The sequence below is a fragment of the Leishmania panamensis genome (assembly GCF_000755165.1).
Source record: "Leishmania panamensis strain MHOM/PA/94/PSC-1 chromosome 20 sequence".
NCBI lineage: Eukaryota > Euglenozoa > Kinetoplastea > Trypanosomatida > Trypanosomatidae > Leishmania > Leishmania panamensis.
In genome coordinates, this window is record NC_025866.1 from 1301537 (window position 1) to 1314618 (window position 13082).

Genomic DNA, 13082 nt, shown 5'->3' on the forward strand with positions numbered 1-13082 from the left:
GCCCTACCGCCCGGCGACGCGTACCCGAAGTCGGTGCAGGCCACTCGTGCGAGCGCTCCCGCGACGGCTGCGCGGCCACGTGTGAGGCAGGGCCCGCGATGGGCCAAGATAGGAGCCGTGCGTGTGGAGGGCGCACGCGCGTTGGACTCAGTTGATGGCGGTGCTGGGGAGGAGGTGGGGGTTGAACGTCGACGCGGACCATACTCGCGGGGCCATGGATTTGCTGGACGAACGTGTTGCCTGCGTTTGCCTCCGCACGAGGAGGTCGACGATGGCCGCGCCTCCGTGCGGAGCTCCGCGGGGCTCTGCCCACGGCCCCCTCCTCGCCATTGGTGTAGCGGGCTCGCTGAGGGTGGAGCGCAGCGCGGGTCCCGAGCGGTACCTCGCCTTCGTTGCTGATGGCCCCACACCCCTCCTGTCGCCTGCAGTCAAGGATGGCATACGAGCCACACTGGAGCCCGTCCCCTGGTGGGTGGGGGGAGGAGGGAGGGCGTCGTGGTGCTGGGCGGCGCCCTCGCAAAGGGAGCTCGCCGCTCTTGCTGCATGGGACGGTGGGGGCCACGGGCCCTTAACGGTGCCAGCGCGTGGCTCTCGATTCGCCGATGGGACGGCATGTCCCAGACGAGCAGGAGGCAGCCGTAGGGCGACCGAGGCACGGGTGTACGCCCATGGCGGCAAGACTTGGGGTTGTGCAGGGTGAAGGGAAAGCAATCTTTTTTTTTGCCTTTGCTTGATGAGTGTGTGTATAGATGTTCATGCGCGGACGTATTGGCAGACCCTTCGATGTCTATTATCCCTTTCATGTATACCTGAAGGTGGAGGGAATGCGTGGTATTTAGCGTGGACCCATGTGCATGTTTCCCTTATATGGTTTCTCCTCTAGTGCGACCGCACTGGATGTGGGTAGTCCTCCTCTCCAGAAGGACACATGCGGTGTGAGTTTTTGCTCTTTTCTCTCCTCACCTTTTCCTGGCGTCCTGTGAATGCTAAATTACGTCTTTCGTTCTCACAACTTTGCGTGCAAGAAGTCCACTGCGTTCGTCCCTGTCCCACTCTCCCCTCCTTCCTCCCTCTCCTGCAACTGCTCAATAGAGATTAACACGACAACCTAAAGATACTCCGCAAAGGAAAACGGCTGTATTTCTTTCTGATCACCTACCCCCTTTTCCGCCACGCCCATCACACACCGACCCACCTCACCCACCCACACCCACACCCACACACACACACCTCCTTTCCGTGAGTTTTGTGGCGACACACCCCTCTCGGGAGTTGTTGATCGTCTGAAAAATTCACAACTGCCAGCGCTCTTCGTTGCCTTTGTTTGTTTGTTTGTTTGTTTTTGTTGCTTCGTTGCGTACGCCACACTTCTGTCGCAAAAGACCTGCGAGGATGCCATTCAACGGATACACGGTCAGCTGCTACCTCCTCGACCGTCTTGTGGAGGCGGGGTGCGAGCACCTCTTTGGAGTCCCTGGCGACTTCAATCTGCGATTCCTGGATGATGTCATGACGAACCCACGAATGAAGTGGGTTGGCACAGCAAATGAGTTGAACGCGGCCTACGCTGCCGACGGCTACGCACGTCAACGCGGCCTCGGTGCTGTCACCACCACCTGCGGTGTCGGCGAGCTCTCCGCGCTTAACGGAATCGGTGGTAGCTTCGCAGAGAGCGTCCCGGTCATTCACATTGCCGGCGCTCCCTCCACAAAGAGCCAAGGTAACCGTGAGCTGCTGCATCACACACTTGGTGACGGCAACCACGCGCACTTTCTGCACATCAGTGCTGAGGTGTGCTGCATTGCGGTAATGCTGACACCTGAGAACTGCCTGATGGAGATCGATCGTGTTATCACAGAGGTGCTGTATCAGAAGAAGCCGGGATATATTGCCCTGCCGACAAACTTAGCGGAAATGATAGTGCCGCCTCCGCCGACGAAGTTGATGCGCCGCCTGCCGGAGGTTTCCCCTGACTCGGTCAGTGCATTTAAGCACACTGTAGCGTCTCATCTTCACAGCTCCTGCAATCCGGCTGTGCTGACGGGTCACTTGATTCAGCGCTACCAATGCGGTCCGCTCGTGAATCGCTTCCTTGAGAACGTTCGCATCCCGTATGCCCCCGCTGTCCTCGGCAAGGGCGCCGTAAACGAGCACCTGGAGAACTACGTGGGCACCTACATCGCCGGCAATGCCCCGTGCCCTGCGAAGTCTGTCATTGAAAATGCCGACGTGTGCATCTCGATTGGCGTTCAGTTTGTCGACACTGTCACCGCAGTATTCCGGCACAAGATTGACCCTCTAAAACTGATCGACATCCAGCCCTTCTTCGCCAAGGTTGGGGACCAGATCTTCCCCCAGGTGCCGATGGAGGTGGCTGTGAAGGTGGTTGAGGAAACCGCGATGGAGTGCCACACGAACTGGAGCACGGAGTACCCGGATCCGGCTAGCTTCCGCTCCCCGGATAGCGCTGACACCCTCGACCTCTGCCATGTGTGGCGCGAGATTCAGAACGGCTTGCGTCCCAACGACGTTCTCCTGGTTGACCTCGGTACCTCCTCCTTTACGTCTGCACTGCTTCGCTTGCCGCAGGGTTGCGATATGCTTTGCCAGCAGATGTGGGCCTCCATCGGCTACACTCTCCCCGCTGCCATAGGAGCACAGCTAGCGGACGAAAATCGCCGCGTTGTGTGCATCATCGGCGATGGTGCTGCGCAAATGACGGTGCAGGAGCTCGGCACGGCTGCGCGCTATAGACTGAAGCCTACGTACATTCTCGTTAACAACGATGGCTACACAATCGAGCGCTTCATCCGCGGCTGGGACTCGTCATACAACGACGTCGCCGTGTGGGACTGGACAGGCTTGGCGCGCAACTTCTGCAAAGGCGTGGAGCCACGCACCTGTCTTGTTAACTCGGTTGGCGGCGTAGAGGCGGTGCTACGCAAGAGCCAGGACAATATGGTTTTTGCCGAAGTGCTTGTCGGCAAGTTTGAGGGTCCTCTGTGCACCTCTGTGCAGCTTCCCGGCAAGCCCACGAGCAAGTAAAAAGAAGAGAGATAATAGGGTGAGTAGAAAGTGGAAATGAAGGGGGGGGTGCCACAGTAGAGTCGATTGTGATGGCGTCAAAGACGTTATTGAGTTGAAGAAGATTCTGCGCGTACCCATGAAGGTGACTCCATGTCTGCGCATCAGGGTATCACATAAAACGCGTTCCACCACCCCTTCCCAGCATCCCTTCTTTCTTCGCTACATGTACTCCCGAGTTACAATGGACAACTGGCCTTTTTTCCCCTTTCGGCCGTACCTCGACGGCCCGAGGATATGTTCTCCCTTGCCTATCATGCTCTTGTCTCTCTTTCTCTCTCTCTCCCCCCTTTCTGAAGCGCTTGTGAGACGTTTGCGCGTGTGACAACGAATCTGTGTTGGTCGTGTTTCACTCATTCTCTTGAGCCTCAGTTAACTCTGGTGCTTTCTGTACTGGTTTGAAGGAGAATGGGTCTCGCCCACTGCTGCAACTTTCCTTGTCCGCGCGGCTCTCCTTTCTGTTGCTCTTTTTACTGTGATTTGGCATCATGTTCAGTCCGTCTCTCCTGCTCGGCCCCTGCTGAATGGGTCGCTCAAGAAGTCCCGAAACGATACGCGTATACCAAAGTACAGAGAAAGAAACAGGTAAACGCACACAGGTTGTGGTCTTTCCTTCCCTAGTCTCACCACCACCACCGTCATCATTCCGGCCTTCCTTGTAATGTTTACTCTCTATATGCATTCATGCGGTGTCTTGCCACCCCTATGGTGGCGAAGACAGTCGGCGTCGTCGCCTCTTTCCTCTTTTCATTCTCTGCTTTTTTTCTTTCCTTTTCTCTACAGTGCTGTTGTATTTGTGTGTGTGTGTCTCTCTCTCTGTGTGTACAAATACTCCTTGATGTGTGCAGCTGGCCGCGTCGGTGTCTCTTCTCTTCTTTCTCCAAGCATGTTGATTGTGGTTCATGGCGTTCGTTATTTTCCTCCATTTGTGTGCTTTGCTTGCTTGCTTCTTTCTCTTTTCCTCTCTGTTCCTTGCCCTCTTCCTCTGTGTCTTCTTTGCCTCCTCTCCCCCACACACATCTCATCCGCCACTCCCTCTCTTTCCCTGCCACAGTCCGACATATAGTCCTCTGTCTTTCTTATTGTTTTGTTATTGATGAAGGTTCAACCGACTCTTCTTCTTTTCCTTCTCCTTGTGCTGTGACCTTTTTTTTATGTGTGTGTGTATTTTTCTTTGCCTCCGTGTTAGTCTCCCTTTTTGCTTGCTTCAGTCCTTCTCTCGTAATGGGAGTGACCTCCAGTTAGGGCATCTCGGTGGGCTATATGCGCTCTTCCCCTTCCTGGCAGAAAAAAAAAATAGCATTCACGCGTGTTCTTGTATGGGTGTCTTAGGTTCGATTCCCTGCAGCAGTCGCCTTCTGCATCCATTACCTTCCATTTGTTTCTCTGCCAGCGCAGCACGTACCGATTTCGACGTATATGTATACCGAAGTCCAAGCGCGCGGTAATTCGCCCTTGAGAACTCTCGTCCGACGCGCACGCCTACATGCAAAAAACACATACATACCCCCACACAGTGACACATGACGCAAAGGGTCTATTTTGTGATGCATCTCGTCAAGTCACCTTTGTGTGCATCCGGACGGACGGGCGTTTAACAGACGCTCCTGTCGATCCAGCCGAATACCTCATTCGTGTGCATGTGCTTCTGTGAGCAAACAGGAAAAAGTTGCGCACAACCATGCACGTATGTGTGTGTGTGTGTGTCAGTCTGCGTATGTGTGCCGTAGTGTCTACAGCGTCGCGCTCCCAGTTTCCTGAGCATCGATTGTGCTTTTCTTTCTCCCTTCTCGCTTCTCCTTTATTTTTCTCCTGCTTTAAAAGTTCACGACAGGAGTGTGAAGGGGAAAGGAGGATCGAAACGCGGTGTGGGCATGCGGAGCGAGTCAAAGTCCTCTCCGCCACCCGGGCGACATATGGCCCCCCCAGCCGTTTTTCTCCCTCTTACCCCATTGTTGCTCCTTCGCTCATTTCAGGCCTCGAGGAATCGAGTCATCGTAAGCGTTTGCTCTTTCCCCCCACCCACACCCTTCATTAGTCACGACGACAGGGATCCTTGGGGTGGCAGAAAAATGGGGATACTCACGTCTACCTCTTCGTGTGTAGTGTTATCCAATGGTGTCTTGAAAGCAACAGCATTCTCATTGATTAGCTCTGCCAGCGCTGGAGGTGTGGAGGGCGCGATCAGTGGGGATACCGGTTTGATTTACTCTTCCACGGCAATAGAAAACTTGTCAGCCAGGAAGGCTTGGAGAGATGCACTGGTATCCATGATTGCTTCTCTTTCGGTATCATTCTCTCTCCGTTTATTCTTTTCTTTTCTGTTCAGCGTTGTGCTTATCTTGTATTGTTCTTTTCACCGGTGTGACTGTTTATTGTCTGTGGGAGTCTGACAACGCCTCTCCTTTGCACAGGGTGAAACTAGAGCAGGGCAGTACCGACGTGAAGGCAAAAAAAAAATAGGGACGAAGCGAAGCGGGAGTACCTCGCGAACCTCTCCACTTCTCCCCTCTCAGTGTGGGTAGCGGTGGGTTGGTGTAGATGTGCAAGACGCCACATGTCTGAATCCAAACATGTACGCGCGCACGTCGTGAAGAAGCATACGGCGCTCCCGTCACTAGACTCTTCAGTGGCATCTCTCGTCATCATCAGCGGTTTTTCTACCTTCTTTATCTTTCCTATATCGCCTCCCTCCTGCGCCTCTGATTGATGTGAGGGGAGCCGTTGCGTTCTCCCACCGATTGGATTTGCCCCTCATAAGGGGGACAGAGAAGCTCTCGAGCCAATCGCACCCTCCTGCTGCTTTCTAGACGTACTTCGCTGACAGACCTCCCTCTAGCTGAACGTCTTTGTGCAGTGCGCGATTATCTTTTCCCCTTCTCGTCGTCTTCTCTCTCCGGTAGTCTTTCGTTGTGTTTGGTGGGCACCCGAAAAAAAAGAGAGATCGACCACCTGCACTTATCGCTCATAAACGCGGACGCAAGTTGAGGACGAGATCTGTGACTCATTCGTGTGGTGAACGATGTGAATTCTGCTTTCCGCCGAACGCGCATCTTCTCTTTTGGGGCGTTCTTTCTTCTTCTTTTTTCTTTTCGACACCAACGGGCGCGTTGGTGATGATAAACACATTCGCCACTATCCCGCCCCACATGCATAGAGGCAGCCGTCTAACCGGCTCTTTGCGAATTTCTCAAAATTGAGCGGTCCTATGAAATCATCGACTAGCGAGGCGGGTGCGGCAGCATCCAACGTCGACAGAGAAGGTGTGATGCGAGAGTACTTCAAGTCCAGAGAGGTATATCGGGGCTTGCAAGGCACCATCCTGGTCGACGCCTTCCGTTTTGTGAATCACGGTTCACTGCTTGCCGAACAGACGCGTCGTGCACCTCGCCCAGCCCCTCTTATCGAGAAGGGGGCGACAAAACTATGGACGCCTTGCTCTCCAATTTCGCGGGTGTTTAAGCAGGATCGTAAACTGACCTCCACTGAGAGGGGTGTGTGGACGCACACCTTCTATTTTCTGAGCCACTTTCACTCTGACCATTACACAGGCATCACCAATCGCTGGCACAGCGGCATGATCTATTGCAGCCGTCCCACGGCGACACTCACCGAATTACAACTCGACGTGCCCGCGTCATGCCTGTTTCCGATGGACCTGCGTCAGACATACATCTTCTCTCTGTCGAGCGGCGTGTGTCTTGACTGTGTATCCGAAACGCCGCACCACTCAAGAGTGCAGGCGCTGCTGAGTCCACCGGCCACATCCTCGCAGTGGGGGGGAGGGCAGACAGATGGCAACGATGTGTTTGCAGTGCGCCTCATTCCGGCTAACCACTGCCCCGGGGCGGTGATGTTTCTCTTTGTGTCATCATTTTTTGGGACCGTGCTTCACACCGGCGATTTCCGCTTTAGCGGGTTGCGGGAGACCTGGCAGAATCCTCCACGGTCCTCTAACTGGGGGAAAACGTATGTGCCGCCGTTGCCGTGCCTAATACAACGAAGTAAGGAGCAGCATGCATTGACGGCGGCGGTGCCAGAGGTTGTGGCGCCGTCCGCTCCGCTTTACGAGCAGTTTATCGCAGATGATGAGGCTCTGCAGGATGTGGCGCGGCGGCAGCTCCTGGACGTGCTCTTCCTTGACAACACTTTCTGCTCGCCAGCGTACAAGTTCCCCTCGCAATGGGAAGTGACGCAGACAGTGATTGAAGTTCTTCTGTCTCTCTTCCACCGTGCCGCATGCCGCGCACGAGCCGCGGTGCCCTTGACCGGACATCCGCCACGTCGACAAGTTCGTTGCGCTGTCTTGATGGGGTGCTACACGATCGGGAAGGAACGTGTTGCGTTAGCGCTACGGGACGCCTTTCCTGGCGTGAGGTCGGCTGAGCAGAGTCACGCAGCAAGCCTCTCCACGGAGTCTCAGCGTAATCGCAACGCACCACAGCCGGCATCATGGTGCATTCATGTCTCACCGAGTCGGTATAGGCTGCTGTCCTCAATGCGTTTTTTCGAAACGTGCTTTAAGCCATTGAAGGCCTCCGGCTCAAGCGAAAAAGCCACGTCTCCGCGCAATGCAGGTGGTAATGCCTCCTCAGGTCCACTGACAGAGACGGCTCATGTCGAAGACGTGCCAGTTCTACTACCGGTGATGATTGGCGCGCCTAGTACGCAAGTCACTCAACGCAAGAGTGTCGCCACCGACATAGACCGTACACTGGAGGAGAGTGGCGCAAGCCCTGCTACCCCCGTACGAGAGTCCTCAGCAGTTGCCGAAGGACAGACTGAGGAAGTGGAGCACCTTCTCAGCGTCTTTCTGGTTCCCATGGCCAACGTGGGCTACCGAACAGTGGTTGCGCTGGCGCACACCGACGGCCCTGCGATGGTAAATATCGAAGACGGCCTAGCACTTGACCTGGAGCGCTACGATCAGGTGCTCATCGTGGAGCCGACGGGGTGGTGCAAGCGCTGCGCGTCCCGAGACGTGTCGGAGAAGTACACCCTTCTTCGTGTACCATACAGCGAGCACTGCGCCTTTCACGAGCTTTTGCAGTTTGTCCAGTTCGTCAACCCAGCATGCGTGGTGCCGACCGTGTCAGAGGAGAGCTTCAAGCAGCACGAGGCACTCTTTGTGGAAAAGGCGCCACGCCTCCGCAGTCGCGTGTCTGGCGTGCAGCCCATCACAAGGTTCTTTTCGGTGTCACCGCTGAGCAAAACGAAGGCGGCAAGGGACAAAGGGAACATCGATATGGAAGTCACTGTGCCCTGCTCAGCTACTGCGATGATGCTGGGCGGCTCCTCGGGGTTGTTGGCGAGAGCTGAACGGGTTAATAAAACTGTTGTGGATGATACCAGGACGGCCGCAACCGACTCAGCGGTGGGGTGGAAGAGAGTGCGCGCGGAAGTGGATGCCACACCGACTGCTGCGTTGACACTGACAACACGGGTGGTTAGCGCCACGTCGAGCACCCCATGCCATCCTGAGCGCCTTTTTCAGAAGGTCACGCGAGAGGAAGGGCGCACTGTGGCAGCGACACAGCACCTGGAAGAGATGGTGGTGGGCGAGGAGGATGACTGCCAAGTGGTGCGCGTGGTGCAGACAGTGGTGGAAATCAGCGATGACGACTGACGAAGTAACGGTGCGGCAGCGTCACGACTTCTTCGAGGTCTCATTCTCAAGAATGAACGCCTCTTCACGTACGATCGCCTCGTCTCCTCCCCCTCGCCCTACTAGGCCGCTACTTGCCTTTCTCTAGTGGTTGCATCTGGAGCAGCACATACGCATCATTGAATTCTCGCCTCACTGTTGTGCTGTGTCGTCTTCGTGACCTCAGACAGCATGGACACCCCGACACTCCTCTTCTGTTGTGCGCACGTGTCTGTCTGCGTGGAGACGTCAACTGCCGCCTGTACAAACTTGACCACTCATCGTAGAGAAGACCAACACAAAAATGCACCGCTATTTCGACGCAGGACTGTCCACCACAAAAAAAAAAGTCCGTCGCGCACTTCGCCTCCCATTCCGCTTTTGCACGAGTTGTCACCTCTGCCCTGACCTTCCCTTTTTTGTTTTCTCGTCTACTTACTTCTTTGGCATCCTCCCTCGTATCGCCGGTTCGACACAAAGACCCTCCATCACCGTATAGACATACGCCACCGCCAAACCCAAGCCACCTTTCTCCACCTACCTGCGTTTTACCCTTCCCATTCTGTGCTTGAGTTTTTTGCACTTGCCTTGTGCATCGCTCATCAGTAGGCCTAGCTGAACAGCCCTTTGGTTTCGCTACCCGTCACTCCCCTTCCCGTCCTCACTTGAGCACGCAATGGGGCTGCCACGAAGATCTTGACCGTGGGTGCGGTCCGTCCAGCGATTGGCACCATGGACAGGTGGCGTGTCCCCGCTGTGTTCGTGGGACGTGATTCTGGGCGCTGCCAAGACTGTCCTTACGAGTGACGAGCGTGACCCACGGTACCTGGAGTACACTGCGGTGGTGCAGCCCATGCAGGGTATCTGCAACATGAACCGCGCCAGAGTGACCAAGTAAAGTACGTGGGGGAGGTAGCCACTTCTCCAGGAACTACCGTGCAGGAGAATGACGCCAGCAGCGGTGCCACGATCCACGACATTGTACATTAGATTATATGTGACGAGATCGACCTTGGCCTCGCTGCTTGGGTGGACTCCATGTTGACCACCCCATACCTCGTGTGTGCCGGGGTTGCAAGAGACCTTGCTCGACCCCTTCTCTCATTGGCAAGAACGGTATGGTGATGAAGCGGCTCACCGAAAGCCTAGTGTCGAAGTACAACGCTTCGCGTGTGCCTCAGGAAGGCACTGCGTACCGCTCGCACAAGAACGACTGGGATGTTTTTTTTTCTGTTTTGGGAGAAGGCCCTCTTCCACCATCGCGTACATGTCGAATAGGTTGCCAAGAGCAAAACAGCGGTGGTGTCTCACGACGAGTAGTTGGGGAGGTTGTAGCGGAGCTACTTCAACCAGCAGAAGACGCTTCTCAAGAGCGACTGCAAACCGGCATCATCACCGTCACGAACGTCAGCCTCGTGAGCATGGCGACGGCAGCCTTGTTGTTCGTCTCGGAGAGCTCTGCAAAGGTTGGTGGTCTACCAATCCTCGTGGAGCTGAAGGAGTAGGGCGTCCTTGGTGTGCTGAAGGGGTACATGGGCGGGGCCAACTTCAAGGTGCAGCCGAGGCTGCTTAACAAGGGGGACATCAAGTTTGGCTATGTCGACTACTTTTTAAGTGAGCGGTGCGTTTGTCACCATGGCCGACGTGGTGACAACAGAGTCTCTGGTGCTGAACTTTGACAATCTGAATGAGTGCGACCGCGGAATCACTCGGTGACTCGGAAGACTGCACAGGTGCTCGACATGATGTGAATATGTGCTACCAGCTGCGTGGGCGGCTGTGTTGGCAGCGTTGAAGTAATCACTCAGTACGAGTAGAACGACACACCTTGATATCCTCTTCTGTCATCTTCCATGGCCGTGTTTATTCTTTACGAGTAGTCGAAGATGCTTAACGCACACTCATACACTTCAGGATGATACGTGGAGGGCAACGGAAACCGCAGCTGATCATTTTACTGAGGAACATGGAAGTGTCGCTGCGCAGCTCCTCTCCCTTGACAGAGGTGCCTCCGTGTGCGTGAGCTCGCATACATGTATGTTTCTGTAGGTGTCTCTTTCGTGAGTCACTCTTGTCCCTTTCGATTCGCCAAGCCTCCAACCATTTTTTGTAGCGCTCCCATGTGACTAGATCGAGTTTCTTTGCGCTGCTGCTGCTGCTGCTCTCTCTCTTTCACTGCACCCACGGTACACCCCGGCGCTCTCCATCGGCTGTTTCTCTTTCATATATTCTCCTGCATCAGAGTCCCCGAAGCTCCCCCTGCACTCCCCCCTTCCCCGTATGCATGAAAGAGCGGAAACCAAACATAACTGTCAACAGGAACGAGAACGGAGTAAGGAACTCATATCTGTTAGCGTACATCCACTTCCTTCGTGTTGATCTCCGTGTGTGTGCGTGTGTACGTCTACATGTGCTGGTGCCAGTTGTGTCTGCGGGTGTGTTCTTCCCAGTAGGGAGAGGAGGATTGCAATCGCCTCTCCTTTTTCTCTCTCTCGCTTTTTTGAGTCTTAAAATTGCCCCAGCAATACAACCGGGGCGGCGGAAAAGGTGAGGCACTGTATGTGTGTGGGCATATGTATAGGCTGCGGTGGGTCAGTTCACGCAGGCATTCTCAGCAACGTCTCTCTGTTGATTTTCTTTATTGCCGGCAAATACTTTTCTTACCGGGTGCCGAAAGTGTCACCACGCGCAGTAGCATGAGCAGCAGCCTACCCGTGTCTCCAAGCTTTCTATCACTAGACTGAATATCGCTTCCGTCATCATGTTCACTCCCCTGTTCTCCCTACTCTCGCCACTTTTTCAAATCCTTTGGGGGCACTTTATGTGGGCACCCGTACGGGTTTAGGCACGAACTCGTCTTGTTTCCTGCTTTCGCTTCATTCGTCCATCAGATCGCACGCACCGGTGTGAAGGGAGGAAATAGGGGAGGGGATCGAATGTGCAGCGAGGAATTGCAGGGCAGGTGAGAAGCGCGATGAAAGAGCGTGGTGTTGCGGCGAGGAGACTCTTTGCCCTCTCTCCATTTGCCCATCTTACACCGTTAGTGTATAGGACTCACTTCGCCGAGTATAAAATGCGCCTCTCACACGCACGATTCAACTTCGCTTCTGTTTAGGTGCGCTCCTTTTTTTCTTCGTTTCTTGAAGCCTCTCTCCCTCACTTGTGGGTATTACACGCATATTCGATCTTTCCCTTGAACCAAATCCCTCTGGTTGTTGCTTTTTCTCAACTCTGTGCATATGCGTTTGTGTGTGTGTGTGTGTGTGTGTTCCTGCATGTGTACGTCAACGCGCTTTAAGGTATTTTTTTTTGCCTTTCCTCCTCTCCTCTCTCTGTACTCCGCACATTTTACTTGGAGTGCTTAAATCTCGGCAGCTGCGCCAAGTGGCCCGCGTCCGCGGAGTACACTTACCGCCTTCTGCCAGAAAGAGAAAAGTGAAACGCCTCTTCACACCCACCCCCTCCGTGTATAGTCGGTTCCCCTCACCGCTCCCTATTTCACGTCGTTCTGCATTGCGAGAGTAGCGCTCTCCGAATGATAGAGCCACCCCTTATGTCAGAAGGCGTCCCCGTCGGCTTGTGCCCAGCGGTTCTTTGTTTGCTCGCTCCAGCTGACTGTGCATTCACCACCCTCCCCATCACACGTTCTCTTTTTTTCCCTCGCCTTACATTGCGCCAGCCCTTTTGGCGGTTTCCCTTTCGTATTGCTCAAGTAGGACTTCTGCGTTTCTGTGACTTCAGTAGTCCTTTACAAATGCTTCGGTACGGGAATCCCTACAGCTGCGATGCACTGCGGGTGGCGATGATGACATGTACCGCATCCATGTGCATCCTACGTGTCAATCGGTGGGTGAGCGGGCAACTCGATAACTCGACACAGTCAGCTCTGTGCGTTTCGCTTCGCCACAAGGCGTCATCTATCCGCATTGCAAATCGCAAGAAGGTTGAGATGTTCGTCGGGAAGCGCTACCACCTTCCAACACGACTACGCGTTGCAGCACCCGACATCGCAGCAGAGTGGGATCATGAAAAGAACCCCATGCATCTCTACCCAGAGATCGTGGGCATCGGCTACATGCATCCTGTATACTGGAGGTGCCGAGGCTGCGCTAACTCGTACCAGATGAGTGTGGAAAAGAGAGTTGTGCGTGGTTTCGGATGTCCTCTCTGTGAAGATCGGGAGCTGGACCGGTCGATGGCGCTCAACACCGCAGCCATGGGCACCGGTAGTGTGCGCTGTGGTGATTCTGATACTGCAAGTAGCGATGCTACACCCCCGCTGCTGCCCGGGGAAGAGAATCGCTCATTACGACCGAAGCGTACCACGATGCTCAACCTGCGTACCAAGTACTGA

The 13082-nt window shown here is 54.8% G+C and overlaps 3 protein-coding genes across 3 annotated transcripts, besides 1 other annotated feature; all 3 read left to right on the forward strand.

Annotated features, from left to right (window-relative positions):
- Positions 1 to 679: part of a repeat region that runs on past the window's edge.
- Positions 680 to 1392: 713 nt separating this feature from the next.
- LPMP_202950 (putative pyruvate/indole-pyruvate carboxylase, putative) lies at positions 1393 to 3045 on the forward strand (the record flags this gene model as incomplete). Its single annotated transcript, XM_010700195.1, has 1 exon — positions 1393 to 3045. One exon carries the CDS (start codon positions 1393 to 1395, stop codon positions 3043 to 3045), a length of 1653 nt encoding a protein of 550 aa, XP_010698497.1.
- Positions 3046 to 6736: 3691 nt separating this feature from the next.
- On the forward strand, positions 6737 to 8710 carry LPMP_202960 (hypothetical protein; the record flags this gene model as incomplete). The annotated part of the gene is made up of 1 exon (XM_010700196.1): positions 6737 to 8710. One exon carries the CDS (start codon positions 6737 to 6739, stop codon positions 8708 to 8710), a length of 1974 nt encoding a protein of 657 aa, XP_010698498.1.
- Positions 8711 to 12530: 3820 nt separating this feature from the next.
- LPMP_202970 (hypothetical protein) lies at positions 12531 to 13082 on the forward strand (the record flags this gene model as incomplete). The annotated part of the gene is made up of 1 exon (XM_010700197.1): positions 12531 to 13082. One exon carries the CDS (start codon positions 12531 to 12533, stop codon positions 13080 to 13082), a length of 552 nt encoding a protein of 183 aa, XP_010698499.1.